The sequence below is a fragment of the Melanerpes formicivorus genome, unplaced genomic scaffold, assembly GCF_026170545.1.
Source record: "Melanerpes formicivorus ecotype bairdi unplaced genomic scaffold, bMelFor1.0.p_v2 SCAF_16, whole genome shotgun sequence".
In the NCBI taxonomy this organism is placed as follows: Eukaryota; Metazoa; Chordata; class Aves; order Piciformes; family Picidae; genus Melanerpes; species Melanerpes formicivorus.
In genome coordinates, this window is record NW_027142368.1 from 1,530,673 (window position 1) to 1,550,202 (window position 19,530).

Below are 19,530 nucleotides of genomic sequence, written 5' to 3' on the forward strand. Positions count from 1 at the left end.
TTGTGCAGGGACTGCCCACACAGAGGGTCAGTTAAAAATGCTAACCCAAATAAACCATGAGGCTCCCTTGGAGTACCACAGCATCCCACAGCTGACACATTCCACTGTCTTCTCAGTATTAAAGCCCCCTCAACAGAGCCAAGACCAACACACAGTTTTCCTTACTGCTTTCATCAAACCAAGTTAATTTTGAAGCCAGACACCTGCATAAGTCATGTTCCAGAAGGGTTTTCAACCTAGACACTCGGTTTTCAAGACAAGGAAGTTTCTTGAGAGCATTGTTTATCACTAATGGCTTTCAAAATCTACCTTCTCAGCTCTTAAAGTTCTAGAATGACTTTCTGCTGCCTGTGACTACACTGCACACAAAGGGAAGCTGTTGGGATCACAGTGAGTTTCAATGAAACACTCCAATGCAAATGCAAATTCTTCATGGAACTCAACATTCAAGCTCCAGCAGTACCAATTTAAAGAGCACCTTGGGGTTTTTTGCTTTGTTCCACACTCAGGCTAAAAGCATCCATAGTTTCTGACTTCCAAAACAGGAAGCATAAACTTTGAACTGTGCACTGAAACGTAGCAGATAGACAGATGCAATCATTACGATCAACTTGTAAGTGACCCATGTTCAGGGAAAAGCTGCCTTACCCATTGAGCACCTCATGTGGCTACCAGCTGAAAACAGAAGCTAAACCCCATCAGAATCCCCTAGCAAAGGAGCTGCCCACTCCCACGTTGCTCTGAGGTCCCAGGTAAGAGTCACAGGCAGAAGGATGGAGCACTGCCCTCCCATTCAGTGGCATGGTGATGGCAGCATGCTGGTGTAAGCAGTGACATTCCAACAGGTGAAACCAGTATGCACAGCAGGCAGCCAATTGCTAGGGGCAGCAGTGGAAGCATCAAAGCACAGTTAACAGGCTCAGGTTTTTCCAACTGCACACAAGGCATTCCACAAGGGTTTCTTTCTTTCTTTTCTTCTTCAGTCAAGTGTCTGAAGTTTCATTTCCTAACTCAGGACTATCCTGTCCCACGTACAGAGCCTTGCAGAATAAGCTCAGGGACCTTCTCAGCACAAATTCTTTCATTTAAAGGATGAAATCAGGATATTTGGGGTTTTATTTTAATACACAAATCTTAATGTTATTTGCTTCAGGAAAAAAGAAGTATCAATACTAAAACGTCTGCCATCATTTATTGTTGTTTGTTTGCAAGCTACCAGAAAAGTTTATGATCCACAGAAAAAAAGAAATCAATCCATTTCCCTGCTCTGAATAAGCCAAGTATGTTGCAACAACCAGAGCAGTTATTTACAGCAACTTTCTGACATCCAGAGCACCAAGAAATGACATTGTGCCTCAACTCTATAGAGTTTTCTGAGCATACTTGATTGAAGCTCAAGGCTTTGATCAAAGGGAAGGATGTCACAGTGTCTCTGCACAGTTCAAAATCAGAGGTGTCATAGTAAAGCAAGGCTAAACTGGAGGAAAATTTCTTTCCTGTAATGTAATTTGCCTTTAGAGCTCTAGTCAGATGCTTGACTGGACATGGATCTAAAGCAGCTGTGTATGAAAGACACAAACTGACAAAAATGAAGTGTTACCTTCTGGTAAAAAGGCTTATTTGATGAACAGAAGGCAATTGGCAGGCTGTCCTCTCAATGTCATTGCTGAACTGAGTTCTTCACTCGGAAGCTCCCTGAAAGTCATGGCATTGCCTGCTTCTCCCCAAACCTTGCAGCAGCAGAACAACTGCAAGATTAAGGTTTCTCTTCTAGGAAGCCAATGCTGTCCCCTAGGGCAGCTCACTGACACACAACAGCTTCTGAAGAACATTAACACCACATCTCAATACCATTATCACCCATTACTTCAATCATCACAGCTTGAAGCTGAGCCTTTAAAGACTTTGTGGCAATTTAGAGAGGCTCCAAAAATTTCCAGGCGATGCATTAAATTGTTCTGTTGTGACATCCAAGTGGCAATACCTTGTGATACAGTCTGCTGCAACAATTAAAGCTGGTCAGATGAGCTCATGCAAAGACCCAGGTCAATGAGGATGGGAGCGAGAAAAGAGCTTGGAAACTTACCCAGAGCAAAGTACTCAAGCCCTAAAGACAAGTGAGAATGAAGGGGCAAGGGGAAAGGAGTAAGACATGGGAAAGAAATATTAATCTATTTCAAAAAGGAAAGGAATCATTTAGCTTCCAAAGGTGAAAGTTGCATACAGGGAGGCAACTGGGTAAAACCTAACCCACCTAACCAGCACAAACTGCATGCTGCTAGGGTTCAGTCTCCCAACTCATCCCACTCCGGTGCTCTGAACAAGTTCCCTCAATGTGCTGCTTTCACAGGAGTAACAACTACAAGAAATGTTGTAAGTCAGGCCAAGGCTTGGCAGCAAGGATTATCTTCCATAGCCCCCAAAGGACAGCACATATCCATGGTTATGTGAACAAACAGCAGTAACATCACAAGCCAACCCATCAACCCAATACAGGCATCCAGGGGAGCAATGTACATACACACACAACATTGCCTCGAGGAGAAACGGCAGTCAGGGCCCTGAAACACGTGTGAGAAGTGAGCTAGTAAATTCAATCCCACAAGTACAAACAGATTTCCTATTCATCCTGGGACTAGTGAGCTGGTAAGACACATAATTTGTTTACTGGACTTGTTGTAGCTTGCTTCCATGCACAGTGGGGTTGGATTGTTAAGCAACTACTACAGCACAATGTCTTACAACCTGAATTAAGAGATGATAAATGCAGAGCAGATTAAGAATGGAGATTAAGAAGAAATTCTTTACAGTGAGGGTGGTGGGACACTGGGACAGGCTGTGGATGCCCCCTTCCTGGAGGTGTTCCAAGCCTCCCTGTCCATGGCAGGAGGGGTGGAACTAGGTGACCTTTAAGGACCTTTTCAACCCAAACCATTCTGCATTTCTATAAACTCAACTTTCAGAAGACTGCCAGGTTCAATTGTCCCCAATACACAGACCAAGCACTCATGGCAACTATGGTTTGTAGTAACTAGTGCTATTGTCAGAAGTGTTTCAGTTTTATACCTTTGGAAATTAACCTGCTGCAAGAATATTCTGTGGCCACTTTGCTCTCACCACAGCTCGGTGATATCCACCAGCAAAAGAGCAACTTGGGGGCATTTCATGCCTTATCTGCTTACCCTGTGACTAACTGCTTGCTACTCAGCTTGTATGACAGAGAAAGTGTGAGATGAATGTTGCTTCTCCCTTAATGAGAAGGTTAGTTACATACATAGTCCCTATGACAAGAGGGATCTGGAGGGGCTGGAAGGGGTCCAGAGAAGGGCCAGGAGGATGAGCAGAGGGCTGCAGCACCTCTCCTGTGAGGACAGACTGAAGGAGTTGGGGCTGTTCAGTCTGGAGAAGAGAAGGCTCCCAGGTGACCTCATTGTGGCCTTCCAGGATCTGAAGGGGGCTACAGGAAGGCTGGGGAGGGACTGCTCAGGATCTGAGGGAGTGATAGGACTAGGGGGAATGGAATGAAGCTGGAGGTGGGGAGAGTCAGGTTAGATGTGAGGAGGAGGTTCTTCACCATGAGAGTGGTGAAGCCCTGGAATGGGTTGTCCAGGGAGGTGGTTGAGGCCCTGTCCCTGGAGGTGTTTAAGACCAGGCTGGCTGAGGCTGTGGCCAGGCTGATCTAGTGTGGGGTGTCCCTGCCCATGGCAGGGGGGTTGGAACTGACTGATCCTTGTGGTCCCTTCCAACCCTGACTGATACTCTGATACTATGACACACTGAGTTCTGAACAGGAATTTTGTGTTACAGATCAAACAGCTTGGCCTTTGTGACCCACTACATTTGACACCACCACCTCACCACTGTTTTGGACAGTTAACAAGTTACTGTTAAACTGTTGGGAGAAGCAGTTCAGTCTGCTCATTGTACTTCAATCATAGGTTAAGACTTGGATTCCAACAGTCTTGCCCAACAGCAGACCCTCCTCCATTTCAGATGGAATGAACTGTTCAGTGCTTCTTCTGAAGGAAACAAAGTTTGCTTATTGGCTCCACTCATTTCACTGGAGAGATAAAAACCTCAACTAAGAGGATGGGAAAAAAGCAAACCATGCCTGTGCAGCACAGTGATGTACTACCATTGCTTTCCCTGAAGCAGAGGGGTTGGATCTTCCAAGGTCCCTTCCAACCCAAACCATTGATGAATCTATCAAATGGTCCTAATGGAGTTTTTCCAGGAGACAGATCCATTCAGCGGGGCATGGAAGGCCAGGAGATTGCAGGCATCCTTCTGAAGGAGTTTACAGAATGCAGGAGGAGAATCTAGTTCAGTATATTGCTGTCTACAACTCCCTGAAGGGAGGCTGTAGCCAGGAGGGGGTTGGTCTCTTCTCCCAGGCAACCAGCAGCAGAACAAGAGGACACAGTCTCAAGCTGCACCAGGGGAGGTTTAGGCTGGATGTTAGGAAGAAGTTCTTCATAGAAAGAGTTATTGGCCATTGGAATGTGCTGCCCAGGGAGGTGGTGGAGTCACCATCACTGGAGGTGTTTAGGAAGAGACTTGATGGGGTGCTTGGTGCCATGGTTTAGTTGATTAGGTAGTGTTAAATTGGTTAGATTGAAGTTGGACTCAATCTCAAAGGTCTCTTCTGTTCTATACAGAAAACATTCTGACAGCACTCCATGCTTTCCAGGGCACACTGTTAGTTCCTTGTATAATTTGGAAGGATTTTTATTATCTACTTGGTACAAAAGAGTTGAAGCATTGACCATGAGCCAGCAATGTGCTCTTGTGGCCAAGAAGGCCAAGGCCATTCTGGGGTGGATGAGAAGAGCTGTGGTGAGTAGGTGAAGAGAAGTTCTCTTCCCACTGTCCTCTGCCCTGCTGAGACTGCATCTGGAATATTGTGTCCAGTTCTGGGACCCACAGTTCAAGAAGGACCTCAGGGAACTGCTTGAAGGAGTCCAGCACAGAGCCACAAAGATGGTTAAGGGAATGGAACATCTTCCTTATGAGGAAAAGCTCAGGGAGCTGGGGTCGGTAGCTTGGAGAAGAGGAGCCTGAGGGCAATCTCATTCATGTTTATAAAGATGTGCAGGATGAGTGCCCAGAGGCTGGAGCCAGGCTCTGCTGGGTGATGCCCAATGCCAGCACAAGGGGCAGTGGTGGAAGTTGAGGCATAGGAAGCTTCATGGAAACAGGAGGGAACATTTTTTCCCTGTGAGGGTGACAGATCCCTGGAACAGGCTGGCTAGGGCAGTTGTGGATTCTCCTCCTCTGGAGATATTCAAAACCTGCCTGGATGTGTTCATGTGTGACCTGGCAGAGGTGACCCTGCTCTGGCAGGGGGCTTGGACTGGATGATCCTTCAAGGTCCCTTCCAGCCCCTAACATTCTGTGATTCTGAAGTAATTTTTTAAGTCCCCAAATAACCATCCATCTGATTCTTATGAGTGGGCCATTTATCAGTGAAGAGGCAGAAGCATGAAACCTCAGTGCTCTGAGATGGTGCCCACAGACATTCTAAACCAGTAAATATTAAAGCACAGCTTACATGGCTTGTAAGAAGTTAGGCACTGATAAAAATCAAGGAGTAACATTCAAGTTGTCCCAAGACAAAAGCTCAAATTGAGAGGGGAGACTCTGCAATGCTTTAGAAGTCAGAGAATCAGGAACATTTTAGTACAGATTATCATGGAAGAAATGAAAAGGAACATGAAGGATCTTTCCAGTTGGGAAATGCTCCAACATGCAGAGCAGTAAAAGTATTACATAAAGGCAGATTCTTCTAGGCTAGAATTATTACTACCCCTTCCTAAATATTTGTTTTTTCTTTACTTGTTCAAGTATCACCAAGGTTGGAAGAGACCTCAAAGATCAGCAAGTCCAACCTGTCATTACAGACCTCATGACTAAACCATGGCACCAAGTGCCACATCCAATCTCCTCTCAAACACCTCCAGGGATGGGGACTCCACCACCTCCCTGGGCAGCACATTCCAAAGGCCAATCTCTCTTGCTGGGAAGAACTTTCTCCTCACCTTGAGCCTAAACTTCCCCTGGTGAATCTTGAGACTGTGTCCTCTTGTTCTGGTGCTGGGTGCCTGGGAGAAGAGACTAATCCCTTCCTGGCTACAACCTCCCTTCAGGTAGCTATAGGGAGCAATAAAGTCTCTCCTGAGCCTCCTCTTCTCCAGGCTAAGCAACCCCAGCTCCCTCAGCCTCTCCTCACAGGGCTGTGCTCAAGGCCTCTCCCCAGCCTCATTGCCCTTCTCTGGACACATTCGTGTGTCTCAATGTCCTTCTTAAACTGAGGGGCCCAGAACTGGACACAGGACTCAAGGTGTGGCCTAATCAGTGCTGAGTACAGGGCACAATGACTTCCCTGCTCCTGCTGGCCACACTATTCCTGATGCAGGCCAGGATGCCATTGGCCTTCTTGGCCACACTGCTGGCTCATGTTTAGGCAGCTGTCAATCAGCACCCCCAGGTCTCTTTCTATCTGGCTGCTCTCCAGCCACTCTGACCCCAGCCTACAGCACTGCATGGGAGTGTTGTGGCCAAAGTGCAGCACCTGGCACTTGGATTTGTTGTAGATTTAACAAGCATCACTGAAAAGATTCTCAAGACAAATACAGTACCTGATGGGGGCCTACAAGAAAGCTAGGGGAGGGACTTTTTACAAGGGCTTGCAGGGATATGATGAGGGGCAAGGGACTGAAGCTGGAAGAGGAGAGGTTTGGACTGGAGATTGGGAAGAAACTCTTTACAGTGAGGGTGGGGAGATACTGGAACAAGCTGCCTGGGGAGGCTGTGGATCCCCCCTCCCTGGAGGTGTTCAAGGCCACGTTGGATGGGGCCTTGAGGAACCTGGGCTAGTGGAAGGTCTCCCTGTGAATGGTAGGGGCATTAGAACTAGGGGATCTTTAAGGTCCCTTCCAACCCAAACCACTCCATGGATCTACAAAAATGTACAGAATACCAGGATACACACTGCTCTTTTCAAAGCTGAAGGTCTAGTATCAGTTTTCTGTTGAGCTCCTGGTCTAGTTTCAACTGTTTCTTCATCTCTGCTCTTTCTAACCTGGCTGGCAGAGTCATCTTGCAGTACAAACTTTCTCATTTAGATCTGCTCAGGAAATTCACCTTCTACTGCATTGGTAGATGAACCATACCAGCTACTGTTTTTTCTTTTAACCATACACAAGACAACTATGTTTGAACTTCACTAACTGCTTCAAGTATCTAGAGATGAGCTGAACCTACAAGCCAAACCCATCTGGCATCCAATTCAAACAGAACCACAAGCTACCCTGAAGTTTGGCTTACCACCAAAAGAATCACACTTCAAGGTGCACTCAGGTTGAAACTAGTTCCCTGGCAAAGCAAACAAGATTTAGATCCTGAGAGTTAAGTTATAGAAAGCACTTTACATGAAGCAAAGTGCACAGTTTCATAGTATCATAGTATCAGTCAGGGTTGGAAGGGACCACATGGATCACCTAGTTCCATCCCTCCTGCCATGGGCAGGGACACCCCACACTAGATCAGCCTGGCCACAGCCTCAGCCAGCCTGGGCTTAAACACCTCCGGGGATGGGGCCTCAACCACCTCCCTGCACAACCCATTCCAGGGCTTCACCACTCTCATGGGGAAGAACTTCCTCCTCACCTCCAGCCTCAATCTCCCCACCTCCAGCTTCATTCCATTCCCCCTAGTCCTATCACTACCTGAGATCCTGAGCAGTCCCTCCCCAGTCTTCCTGTAGCCCCCTTCAGATACTGGAAGGCCACAATGAGGTCACCTGGGAGCCTTCTCTTCTCCAGACTCAACAGCCCCAACTCCTTCAGTCTGTCCTCACAGGAGAGGAGCTCCAGCCCTCTGCTCATCCTCCTGGCCCTGCTCTGGACACCTTCCAGCACCTCCACATCCCTCTTGTCATAGGGGCTGCAGAACTGGAGGCAGTGCTTCAGGTGGGCTCTCCCCAGAGCTGAGCAGAGGGGGAGAATCACCTCCCTTGCCCTGCTGGCCACACTTCTCTTGCTGCAGCCCAGGCTCTGATTGGCTTTCTGGGCTGCAAGAGGACACTGAGAGCTCCTGTTGAACTTCTCCTCCCCCAGCACCCCCAAGTCACTCTCCTCAGGGCTGCTTTCCAGCCAGTCCCTGCCCAGCCTGGATTTGTGCCTGGGATTGCCTCCACCCAGCTGCAGGACCCTGCCCTTGGTCTTGTTGAACCTCCTGAGGTTGGCTTGTGCCCACCTCTCCAGCCTGTCCAGGTCCCTCTGGATGGATCCCTTCCCTCCAGCTGTCTGCTGCACCACACAGCTTGGTGTCATCAGCAACCCTGCTGAGGCTGCACTCAGTGCCACTGTCCCTGGCACCCACAAAGATGTTGAACAAGCCTGGTCCCAGGACTGATCCCTAAGGGACTCTGCTTGTCCCTGGCCTCCCCTGGGACGTGGACCCACGGACAGCCACTCTTTGGGTGCAGCCATCAAGCCAGTTCCTTATCCCTTTAGTGATCCACCCATCAAACCCATGTTTCATCAGGGAATAATGTGTGTAACCAAAACCTCTCCCTGCTTTGCTCTAACTTAACTCTCTCTATAAAGGAGAAAGGAGGTCTGAATCTTCAAGTTGCATACCCAGGTTTGCAAGTTTCAAATTCAATCAGAAATTGAGTCATAAAAAAATACACTTTTTAACTGTGTCTCTCTGCTGTGTCAATCCTGAGCATATGCCCTACACACTTCATCACTCAGAAGTTTGTAGGCAAAGAAAGACACAATCCAGCTAGTTTGAACTCTAAGAAGTACACCTATTACAGAAGAAATACCCATGCCACAAGAGCTGTCAGGTGAAACACACAAATAAAGCCCATCTGACCTTTCCTTAGCAGTTCTCTAAGCAGGGCAAATCCAAGCTTGTTTACATGCTTTAAACTTTTCATGTGTGATAGGAAAAAAATTACAGCCCCCAAGTGAAAACTTCTCTCTACACAAGTGCTGAAGAGAAAAAGTACAACCCTCAAGTAAAAGCATCTGTCTATACAAGTGCAAAACTTACTTTGCACAGACCAAGAGACCTGGCCACGCTTGCTTTAACTCCTCCTGATGTATTTCTGCACACACAAATCTGTGTGCCCACAGCTCCCTAACCTTTTTCATTCATTCCCTTTGCTACATGTCTCACATAGTGTGCAAAAAGCTTCCAGACAGGCATCAGAGAAGAGTCAGGCCCTTCATGGGCTATTGAAGCTGCAGCTCTGACAGCAGCAGTCACTTGCTGCAATTTCTGAAGTCAGAGTGGTTCCACACATGGATTGCCACAATTTCAATAAGCACACATGACATCAGAGTGCAGCCTGCTAGGTATTTATTCAGCAACCTGACACAAGTCTAAAATAAATACTGAAAAAGAGAGGACTTCAAGCTACTTGTTCCATCTTGTGAATCACTTTAATCCATCGAATCAAAGTCACACAGCTCCCTCAAACAGGGCACAAGACTGAAAGCAGGCCTACCCTTCACTCACTCACTTCCTCCTCCCAAAAGCCTACCGTGGGAAAGATGGTTACAGAGGAAATGCTTCATAGCTACCTTTACATTCTGAAAACCAAAAGAAAATGGGTAGTTATTTCAACAAAACCCTTCACCTGGAAGTTGCCAGAGTCTTCACTTAGAGAAAACATACCTGCTATAGGCACGTATCCAACTCCTTGCTGATAGACGGTGGGCATCAGAACCACTGGCTGGGGCTGCATCATCATGGCAGCTGGCAAAGACTTGACACAGAAAGCACAGGTTAGAACTGACCATGAAATAAAGAACCCACAAACCAGCAATTCAAACAATTCATCCAGTAGTTGCTAACCAACAGCCACGCTGCAAATCCATGTCCTGTGTTCAGTGTTGCACTATGCCTACACAAAGTGCTCATCAATGGTAAGCAAAGTCCCTGGCGAATTAGGTGGAAGAGAGTGGAATAGAGTGGAATAGAATAAACCAGGTTGGAAGAGACCTTCAAGATCATCGTGTCCAACCTATCATCCAACACCACCCAACCAACTAACCCATGGCACCAAGCACCCTATCAAGTCTCCTCCTGAACACCTCCAGTGATGGTGACTCCACCACCTTCCCAGGCAGCACATTCCAATGGGCAATCACTCTCTCTGTATAGAACTTCTTCCTCACCTCCAGCCTGAACCTCCCCTGGTGCAGCCTGAGACTGTGTCCTCTTGCTCTGGTGCTGGCTGCCTGGGAGAAGAGAGCAACCTCTGCTTGTCTACAGCCTCCCTTCAGGTAGTTGTAGAGAGTAATAAGGTCACCTCTGAGTCTCCTCCTCTCCAGGCTAAGCAACCCCAGCTCCCTCAGCCTCTCCTCACAGGGCTGTGTTCCAAACCCCTCCCCAGCTTTGTTGCCCTTCTCTGGACTCGTTCCAGCAAGTCAACATCCTTCCTAAACTGAGGAGCCCAGAACTGGACACAGGACTCGAGGTGTGGCCTAACCAGTGCAGTGTACAGGGGCAGAATGATCTCCCTGCTCCTTTATCCTATTGTCCACCAAGACTGCCAGGTCCTTTCCCCCTGAGCTGCTCTAACAGATCAGTCCACAGTCTACACCAATCCATGGGGCTGTTCCTTCCCACATGCAGGACTCCACCCCTGTCCTTGTTGGATCTCATTCATTTTCTCCCTGTCCAACTCTCCAGCCTGCCCAAGTCTCCTGAATGGCAGCACAGCCTTCACATGTGTCACCACTCCTCCCAGTTAGGTGCAATCAGCAAATCTGCTTACAGTGCCCTGGATTCTCTCATCCAGGTCACTGATATCAGTTTAACTCCATTCCCTTTTACTACCACAGGTAACTATAGGCTAATTAGACATCTCCTCTGGGGTCAATGAACAACTGTTTAGATGTGGGGCAGGATGTGAATTTCAAACAGGGAACATCTGCCCCCATTTGTCATCTCAACTGCAACCTTGAACTCCTGCTGATGTGCAAATGCAGTAGGAAGCATTTAGGGCTGCACATACAATCCAACAGCTAAAGGCAGGTGACACAACAGAGAGGATAGTCCATGAGCTGCACAATGGACCAGGGTAGGGCAGCATTTCAAGACCAGGAGCACCACATGAACAAGAATGGAATTAAACCCCCAAACTTAGTGTGAGATTGCTGCTTGAGTTGTCTGAGCAGTAGTGGTGAGATTGTGAGCTCCAGGTGAGCAGTTGGACTTGATGATCTCAGAGGTCTCTTCCAACCTCAACATTTCTATGACTGATTCCACAAAGCTTTGCTCTAAATGCCAAGGGACCATTTGACTGAGGATTTATGTTTTATACTTCTACTAGCACAGGAACACTTGAGTACTGTGGTCAGTTTTGGGGCCTGCAGCACAAGGAGGACATGGACTTGCTTGGGCAGGTCCAGAGGAGGACCACAAAGATGATCAGAGTGCTGGAGCACCTCCCATATGGGGACAGACTGGGAGAGTTGAGGCTGTTCAGCCTGGAAAAGGGAAGGCTCCAGGGAGACCTTACAACACTCTTCCAGTACCTGGAGGAGGCTACAGCAGAACTGAGGAAGGACTGTTTAGAAGGGCTTGTGGTGACAGGAAAAGAGGTGATGGTTTGAAACTGGAGCAGGGGAGATTTAGGTTGGTCATCAGGACAAAGCTGCTTACTGTGAGGGTGGTGAAATACTGGAACAGGTTGCCCAGAGAAGTAGTGCAGGCCCCATCCCTGAAGGCATTCAAGGACAAACTCGACAGGGCACAGAGCATCCTGCTCTAGTTGGAGATGTCCTTGCTGACTGCAGGGGGGCTGGACCTTTGAGGGTCCCTTCCAACTTGAAGGCATTCTGGGATTCTGAGAACAACCTGATCTTTTTATTATAACTGCAAACCAAGATAAATAAATACCCACTGAGTGCCTCCCCAAGAACTATTTTCTGTAGCAAATCGACACAGCTAAATATAATAAGCATATTCTATAATAATATATAATAATAAACATATAAGCTAAATAAATATAATAAGCAGAAATACATAGATAATAATACATTATACTATTCAAATACATGCTGTTGACTGCTATTCCCAATGTTTAAGAGTCATTCTTTTAAAGGCTAACACACACACACCACCCAGTAAGGCACAACAGAACTACTCGTGGCTTGGCCAGCAGCACTCTGAGCTGGGTTAGGAACTGGCTGGAGGCTGAGCCCAGAGAGTGGTGGGGAATGGTGCCACAGCCAGCTGGCAGCCAGGCACCAGTGGTGTCCCCCAGGGATCAGTGTAGGTCCCCATCCTGTTCAATATCTTTACTGATGATCTGGAGGAGGGCATTGAGTCCATCATCAGTACATTTGCAGATGACACCAAGCTAGGGGCAGGAGTTGATCTGTTAAGAGGGTAGGAGAGCTCTGCAGAGGGACCTCAACAGGCTGGACAGATGGGCAGAGTCCAAGGTCAGGAGATTGAACACATCCAAGTGCTGGGTGCTGCACATTGGCCACAACAACCCCAGGCAGTGCTACAGGCTGGGGTCAGAGTGCCTGAGAGCAGCCAGGCAGAGAGGGACCTGGGGGGACTGGTTGATGGTAGGCTGAACATGAGCCAGCAGTCTGCCCAGGGGGCCAAGAAGGCCAAGGGCATCCTGGGCTGCATCAGGAACAGTGTGGCCAGCAGGAGCAGGGAAGTCATTGTTCCCTGTACTCAGCACTGGTTAGGCCACACCTTGAGTCCTGTGTCCAGTTCTGGGCCCCTCAGTTTTGGAGAGATGTTGAGATGCTGGAAGGGGTCCAGAGAAGGGCAACAAAGCTGGGGAGGGGTCTGGAGCGCAGCCTTTGAGGAGAGGCTGAGGGAGCTGGGGTTGCTTAGCCTGGAGAAGAGGAGGCTCAGGGGTGACCTTGCTGCTCTCTACAACTACCTGAAGGGAGGTGGTAGCCAAGTGGGTGTTGGTCTCTTCTCCCAGGCAGCCAGCACCAGAACAAGAGGACACAGTCTCCAGCTGTGCCAGGGGAGGTTTAGGCTGGACGTTAGGAAAAAGTTCTTCCTAGAAAGAGATATTGGCCATGGGAATGTGCTGCCCAGGGAGGTGGTGGAGTCACCATCACTGGAGGTGTTTAGGAAGAGAGTAGCTGGGGTGCTTGGTGCCATGGGTTAATTGATTAGATGGTGTTGGGTGATAGGTTGGACTCGATGGTCTCAAAGGTGTTTTCCAACCTGGTTAATTCTCTTCTCTTCTATTTGCACTCTACTTCCAGCTACTCCAGAAGCTTCTCTGCCTTCCCCCCGGCAGCCCACGCTCAGCTTACCGTGTAGGACATCACCAGGTTAATCATTCCTTCCTTGTCATCCCCCTGCCTCCCGCTCAGGCTGTACCACTCATCCTCCACATTGCCTTGCTTCAGAGACTCAGGAATCGTAATGTGTGTCCAGGCAATGCGGTCATCCATCGAAAAGGCCCTCTGGAGTGGGATTGAAAGAGCATCATCAAGTTAATTATCCTGGGCAAAAAACCACCACCCAATATTTAAATTACTCTGCACTAACACTTCCAGCAGCCTCCTGCTAGTTCATTTTGCCAACTTCAAGTCATCCCTTTGGAAACTGCTAAAGCATTGGTAACCATTTCCTCCATTCCCTGTCCCCACAAGCATGAAGGATGCTTGCAGTGGGATTCTGGATTGATTGCAGGTATTGAACAGCAAGAAGTTCAAAACCTGAAGCAGAACACATCTAGCAACACAACACATTGGTATCAGCTTAGTCTGTGTGATCTAGTGACAGCACATCAGAGGCCCTTAACTGAATGTAAACAGCTTATGCTTGCCCTACAATAGACTGTGAACTTCAGTAACTCAGGAACAAATACAGGAACTGATCTGCCACCTCTGTGGCAGCAGTAAAACAGACACTGGAACAGGTTGCCCGGGGAGGTTTTGGATGCCCCCTCCCTGGAGGTATTCAAGGCCAAATTGGATGTGGCCTTGAGCAGCCTGTTTTAGTGGAAGGTGTCCCTGCCAATGCCAAGGGGGTTAGATCTGAGGATCTCTGAGGTCTTTTCCAACCCAAACCATTCTATGAATCTATGAACCCATCAAAGCCCACAAACACAGCATCCAAAGGCCTCACTTGTCTAATGACCACACAAGTGCTGCAGTGTCAAGTTTTACTACACACAGTTAAGAGGCAGCAAAAAAACCAGGCAAATCACAGCCTTCAGCCTCAGCTGTAGCCTGGTTCTGCTAATAAATCCCAGTGACTACACCCAGGCTGTATTTGGCAGTTTTATTCTCAGCATTTCTGAGCCTGGGAAGGCTTCCAAGCTCCTCCTGGGTTGGAATAACACTGAAGGATTTCTGAGTGAAACAGCATTGTATAAGCAGGCTATTTTTAATGGGGCCAGTACAGAACAGGAGGCTGCTGGGCATTCTGACAGCAAGGAGAAGCTTAAACATCAGACATCTTCGCTTCTTTCTCTGCCCCTTATCAGCTAGCAAAGGAACAGCTCTGACATGCCTGGGGGAGAGGGAAACCTTATGCATTGCTGCTCTTGGGATTCTGTATCTGTTTCAGCTGCCCCCAGCTAAGAAGCTGCCTCGGGTAACTCCATTTTCTTTCTTTGCACGATTTCACCCAAACCTCAGGCCAAAGAGGAGATGGGGAGGAACTGAATAACTAAGAGATTGCAGTTCTGACCTCATCAAATATCTCTAGATAGAAAGAGTCCACGCCTGGGGGAACGGTGCACTGAATGACTTTGTTCCAGCGCGGGTTCTTGGCTCCGTTGTGCGCCGTGGGGGTTTCGTACACAGCGTAGCCCAGGCGGATCCGGCAGTAGGGATCCATCCGAGTCATCCCGTAGTTCTTGGCCAGCTTTGCCTGGGACACGAGAGAAAGCCTGTGAATATGCAGCACTTGCATCAACTTCAGGAGTTAATCACTATTATAGAAGAGAATAGACCAGACCAGGTTGGAAGAGACCTTCAAGATCATCGTGTCCAACCCATCAACCAATCCAACACCACCTAAACAGCTAACCCATGGCACCAAGTGCCTCATCAAGTCTCCTCCTGAACACCTCCAATGATGGTGACTCCACCACCTCCCCAGGAAGCCCATTCCAATGGGCAATCACTCTCTCTGTATAGAACTTCTTCCTAACATCCAGCCTAAAACTCCTCTGGTGCAGCCTGAGACTGTGTCTTCTTGTTCTGGTGTTGGCTGCCTGGGAGAAGAGACAAACCCCCACCTGGCTACAACCTCCCTTCACGTAGTTGTAGAGAGCAATAAGGTCACCCCTGAGCCTCCTGTTCTCCAGGCTAAGCAGCCCCAGCTCCCTCAGTCTCTCCTCATAGGGCTGTGTTCCAAACTCCTCACCAACTTCATTGTCCTCCTCTGCACACGTTCCAGCAAGTCAAACTCCTTCCTAAACTATGATGATCTGGATGAGGGGATTAAGTCCATCAGCAGTGAATTTGCAGATGACATCAAGCTGGGGGCAGGAGTTGATCTGTTAGAGGGTAGGAGAGCTCTCCAAGGGACCTTGCCAGGCTGGGCAGGTGGGCAGAGGCCAAGGGCATGAGATTGAACACATCCAAGTGCCGGGTTCTACACATTGGCCACAACAACTCCAGGCAGTGCTACAGGCTGGGGTCAGAGTGGCTGAGAGCAGCCAGGCAGAGAGGGACCTGAGGGTACTGGTTGACAGCAGCTTAACATGAGCCTGCAGTGCGCCCAGGGGGACAAGAAGGCCAATGGCATCCTGGCCTGTATCAGGAACAGTGTGGCCAGCAGGAGCAGGGAGGTCATTCTGCCCCTGTGCTCAGCACTGCCTAGGCCACACCTTGAGTCCTGTGTCCAGTTCTGGGCTCCTCAGTTTAGGAAAGATGTTGAGATGCTGGAAGGTGTCCAGAGAAGGGCAACAAAGCTGGGGAGGGGTCTGGAGCACAGCCCTGTGAGGAGAGGCTGAGGGAGCTGGGGTTGCTTAGCCTGGAGAAGAGGAGGCTCAGGGGAGACCTTCTTGCTCTCTCCAACTCCCTGAAGGGAGGTTGTAGCAAGGAGGGAGTTGGTCTCTTCTCTCAAGCAACCAGCACCAGAACAAGAGGACACAGTCTCAAGCTGTGCCAGGAAAGGTTTAGGCTGGAGGTGGTACCATGGTTTGGTTGATTAGATGGTGTAGGGTGATAGGTTGGACTTGATCTCAAAGGTCTTTTCCAACCTGGCTAATTCTATTCTATTAGTTCTCAAAGTGAATCAAATATTGAAGAAGGCTTCAATTATGAGGTGGACAGGAAGGAAGAAGGATGAGAAATAATTCTAGAATAGCACTGCACCAGTACAGGTGAGGGGTTACCTGCTGGGGAGCAGCTCTGAGGAGAACTGCCTGGGAGTGCAGCCACCAGCAATGGGCTGTCATGGCCAAGGCCAATGGTATTGTAGGCTACATTAAGAAAAGTGAGGCCAGCAGGTCAAGGAAGCTTCTCCTTCCTTGACCTGCTGATAATCTTGAGAGTATATCTGGAGTATTGATTCCATTTCTGGGCTCCCCAGTTCAGGAGAGACAGGGAACTACTGGAGAGAGTCCAGTGCAGGGCTGTGAGGATGATTAGGGGACTGAAGCACCCCTCTTACAAGGAAGGGATGAGAGACTTGGTCTGTTTAGCCTGGAGAAGAGAAGACTGAGAGGGAATCTGATAAACACACATGAAGTTGGGGGTCATGTGGACGAGGCTGGGCTCTTCTCAGTGGTGGACAGTTACAGGACAAGGGACTATGGGTACAAACTAGAATACAGGAGGCTTCATTTGAACCTAAGGAGAAACTTCTTTCCTGGGACTGTGACAGAACACTGGTGCAGGCTGCCCAGAGTCTCCTCTGGAGAGATTCCAAACCCACCTGGATATTGCAGTCCTGGGCAACCTGCTGTAGGTAACCCTGGTTTAGCAGGGGAGTAGGGCTAGATCTCCAGAGGTCCCTTCCATTCCCCACTGCTCTGTGCTTCATCCCAAAAGGCAAAGGCAGTTCAAGTGAGGTAAAAATCTCCTACATCATATCTTTCCAAGTGCTTTCAAACTTCCTTAATTCAGTGTGTGCATTTGCTATTACTGAATTCAGTGGCAACTGAAGTACTACATTAGCATAAAATCAGAAGACATCAAACTCACTTCTGCTACAACATCAGAGGAATAGAACAAAGTTAAGTTGATGACAGCCCTGAAGACAACACAGTGAGTACTAGTGCAGAACTGTGCCAACACAGAAATTGGACTTTCTGGACATGCTGTTTCTCTGAGCAGCCCAGGGTTCTTTTTATAGCTAAGCAAGTGACAAAATATGGTGCCTAGGATGCCTCCTCCCTACAGGGCATTTAAAGAACTGGAAGAGTTGAAACTTGCACAAGATTTAGGCAGCTGTGGCCTGGAAAGCTCTTTTCTCCTTCCGAGCACATGCTAGTTCAGTAATTCATACATGAGAGCTGGGGAGAAAGGTCTCCAATTGTAACTGTGGGCTTCAAGTAAGAAAGTTGGCACCTAAATTATGCACTGTCTAGATTCTGAAGTCATCCTGTTAAGCAGTTCATCATCCAAAAAATGCACATAAATTGTCTGCCTAGTAATTTCAGAGGGCACATTCAACTGTGCTTAGACAAACTCACCACCATCCCTATGCATCCACAAGAAGAAAAAGCAGCAGTACACTACCTTCTCCCAAATACTTTCTAATCTTCCTGGGAGGGAAGTAACAGAATTCAGGCAGGCTGCTCTAAGTATTTTATCAGCAGATATTTAAATAGAAAAGACTTGAACCAGCTTTTCATGTTCCACAGGTTAACACCACTGTGGTAAGTCTGCTGTTCAGGATGTCACATGCCTGAATACGCAGCCAAGATTCCCAGCATGGTCTTGCCTGAGCTCCCAGAAGAGCAGACTATCTCATGGGACATCACAAGGCTGTGCTGCCATTCAGAGGGACCCAGACAAGCTGGAGGAGAGCCCAGATGGGAATCCCAAAGATCAACAAATGAAAGTGCAAAGTTCTGCCCCCGAGGAGGAAGAAGCCACAATGCACAACTACAGGCTGTGGGCCAAGTGGTTGGACACCAACCCTGCAAAGAAGGATCTGGTGGTCTTGATGGACACCAAGGTGGGAATAAGCCAGCAATGCACCTTGAAGCAAAGAAGATAGGCAATATGCAATCAGGGCTGCATAAGGGAAAACACAGCTAGCAGGTCAAAGAAGAGCTTCCCTTCCACTCAGCACTGGAGGGACCATACCTGAAGTACTATTCTCCTCAGGCCTGGGCTGCAGAAGACATGGTCACACTTGAACAAGTCCAGCAACGGGGTCACTACACAACTAAGGGATTCACAGAATGGCTGAGGTTGGATGGAACCCTCTGCAGACTGTCTAATGCAAGCTCCCCACTCAATGCAGAGTCAACAGCTCAGACAATTTCTGAGCATCTTCCATGGATGCAAGTTCCACAACCCTTTTGGGCAACCTGTTCTGAGGTTTGAAACCTCACAATAAAGGTTCTTCATTCATTTCAAATAGTTTGCTGAGTTTCAGGTGGTGCTCACTGCACCCCTTGTCTTTCCTCTAGACAGCACTGAAAAGAGCCTGGCTGCCTTCTTTGTAAACACCTAACAGCAGGGACTACTAGTTGCTAAGATTCCCCCTAAGACTGTTCCCTAGCTCCCTCTGCCTTTCCTTGTACAAAACATCCTCCTCAATTCTTAAGGGACTGGCCTGGGGCTGGGTAGGGGTGGGATAAGGTTTGGATTAAATCCCAGAGGTCCTCTCTAAGCTCAGCTATCCTGTGAGACTCTAACAAGTGGCTACTCACAGGCATAGCATCATGAACAGCTACTAGGCTTTATTTTTTATACAAAACCAGTCTCTTAGAGGTGTGGACGTAGGAGGGAGAAGGATCAGGCCTGACCATGTGGCAGAAGCAGGGAGCCAGCAGCAGTCCTCATCCAGGCAAAGGCAGGGCCCAAGAGAGCTAATGGCTGCAGTGTCCTCCTTTCTATAGTCTTGCTGGACAGGGAGGGGAATGGAACAGACCAACTCAGTTTCCCAGGGGGATAATGCCCTCCTCCCCCCACCCCCCACTTTCAGGATGGGTGCAACCCATCACAACACCACTTGGGAAAGATGAGGTGTGTTCAGTTAGTATGAAGAACATCTGGGGTGCTAATGTAGACAAAGAGTTATGTTAGGACAAGTAAGTTTTCAAACCTGAAGTCTCATACAAAAATGAACTACAGTGCTGCCAAGAGATGGAAAAAAGGATAACAAGGGAAAAGAGGAAGCAGAAAACAAAAGAGCTAGGACTAAGAAAGCAGTAGGAAAACCAAGGAATGCACTAGAGGACATGGTGATGGAACAGAGCAGTCAAGGAAACGTATGTAAAACAACTGCAGCTCCCTGTAATACCCTCCAAATGCTAAAGCCTTCCAACATTCAGTGTTTCTCAAGGAAGCCTCCTTAACAGAAGCTTTCAGAGAAAGCTGTTCC

The 19,530-nt window shown here is 48.3% G+C and overlaps 1 protein-coding gene across 2 annotated transcripts in view; it reads right to left on the reverse strand.

Annotated features, from left to right (window-relative positions):
• The window catches only part of TOLLIP (toll interacting protein), a 41,612-nt gene that overhangs the window by 9,445 nt on the left and 12,637 nt on the right, over positions 1-19,530 (reverse strand). Inside the window, exons 3-6 of one of the 2 annotated variants that reach the window (XM_068147785.1) lie at positions 14,707-14,889; positions 13,320-13,472; positions 9,691-9,781; positions 2,087-2,107 (exon numbers count right to left, since the gene is read on the reverse strand). In XM_068147785.1, the coding sequence (XP_068003886.1) occupies positions 2,087-2,107; positions 9,691-9,781; positions 13,320-13,472; positions 14,707-14,889 (448 nt within the window). The remainder of the gene's footprint in view (positions 1-2,086; positions 2,108-9,690; positions 9,782-13,319; positions 13,473-14,706; positions 14,890-19,530) is intronic. The other variant, XM_068147786.1, reaches the window with a different exon arrangement.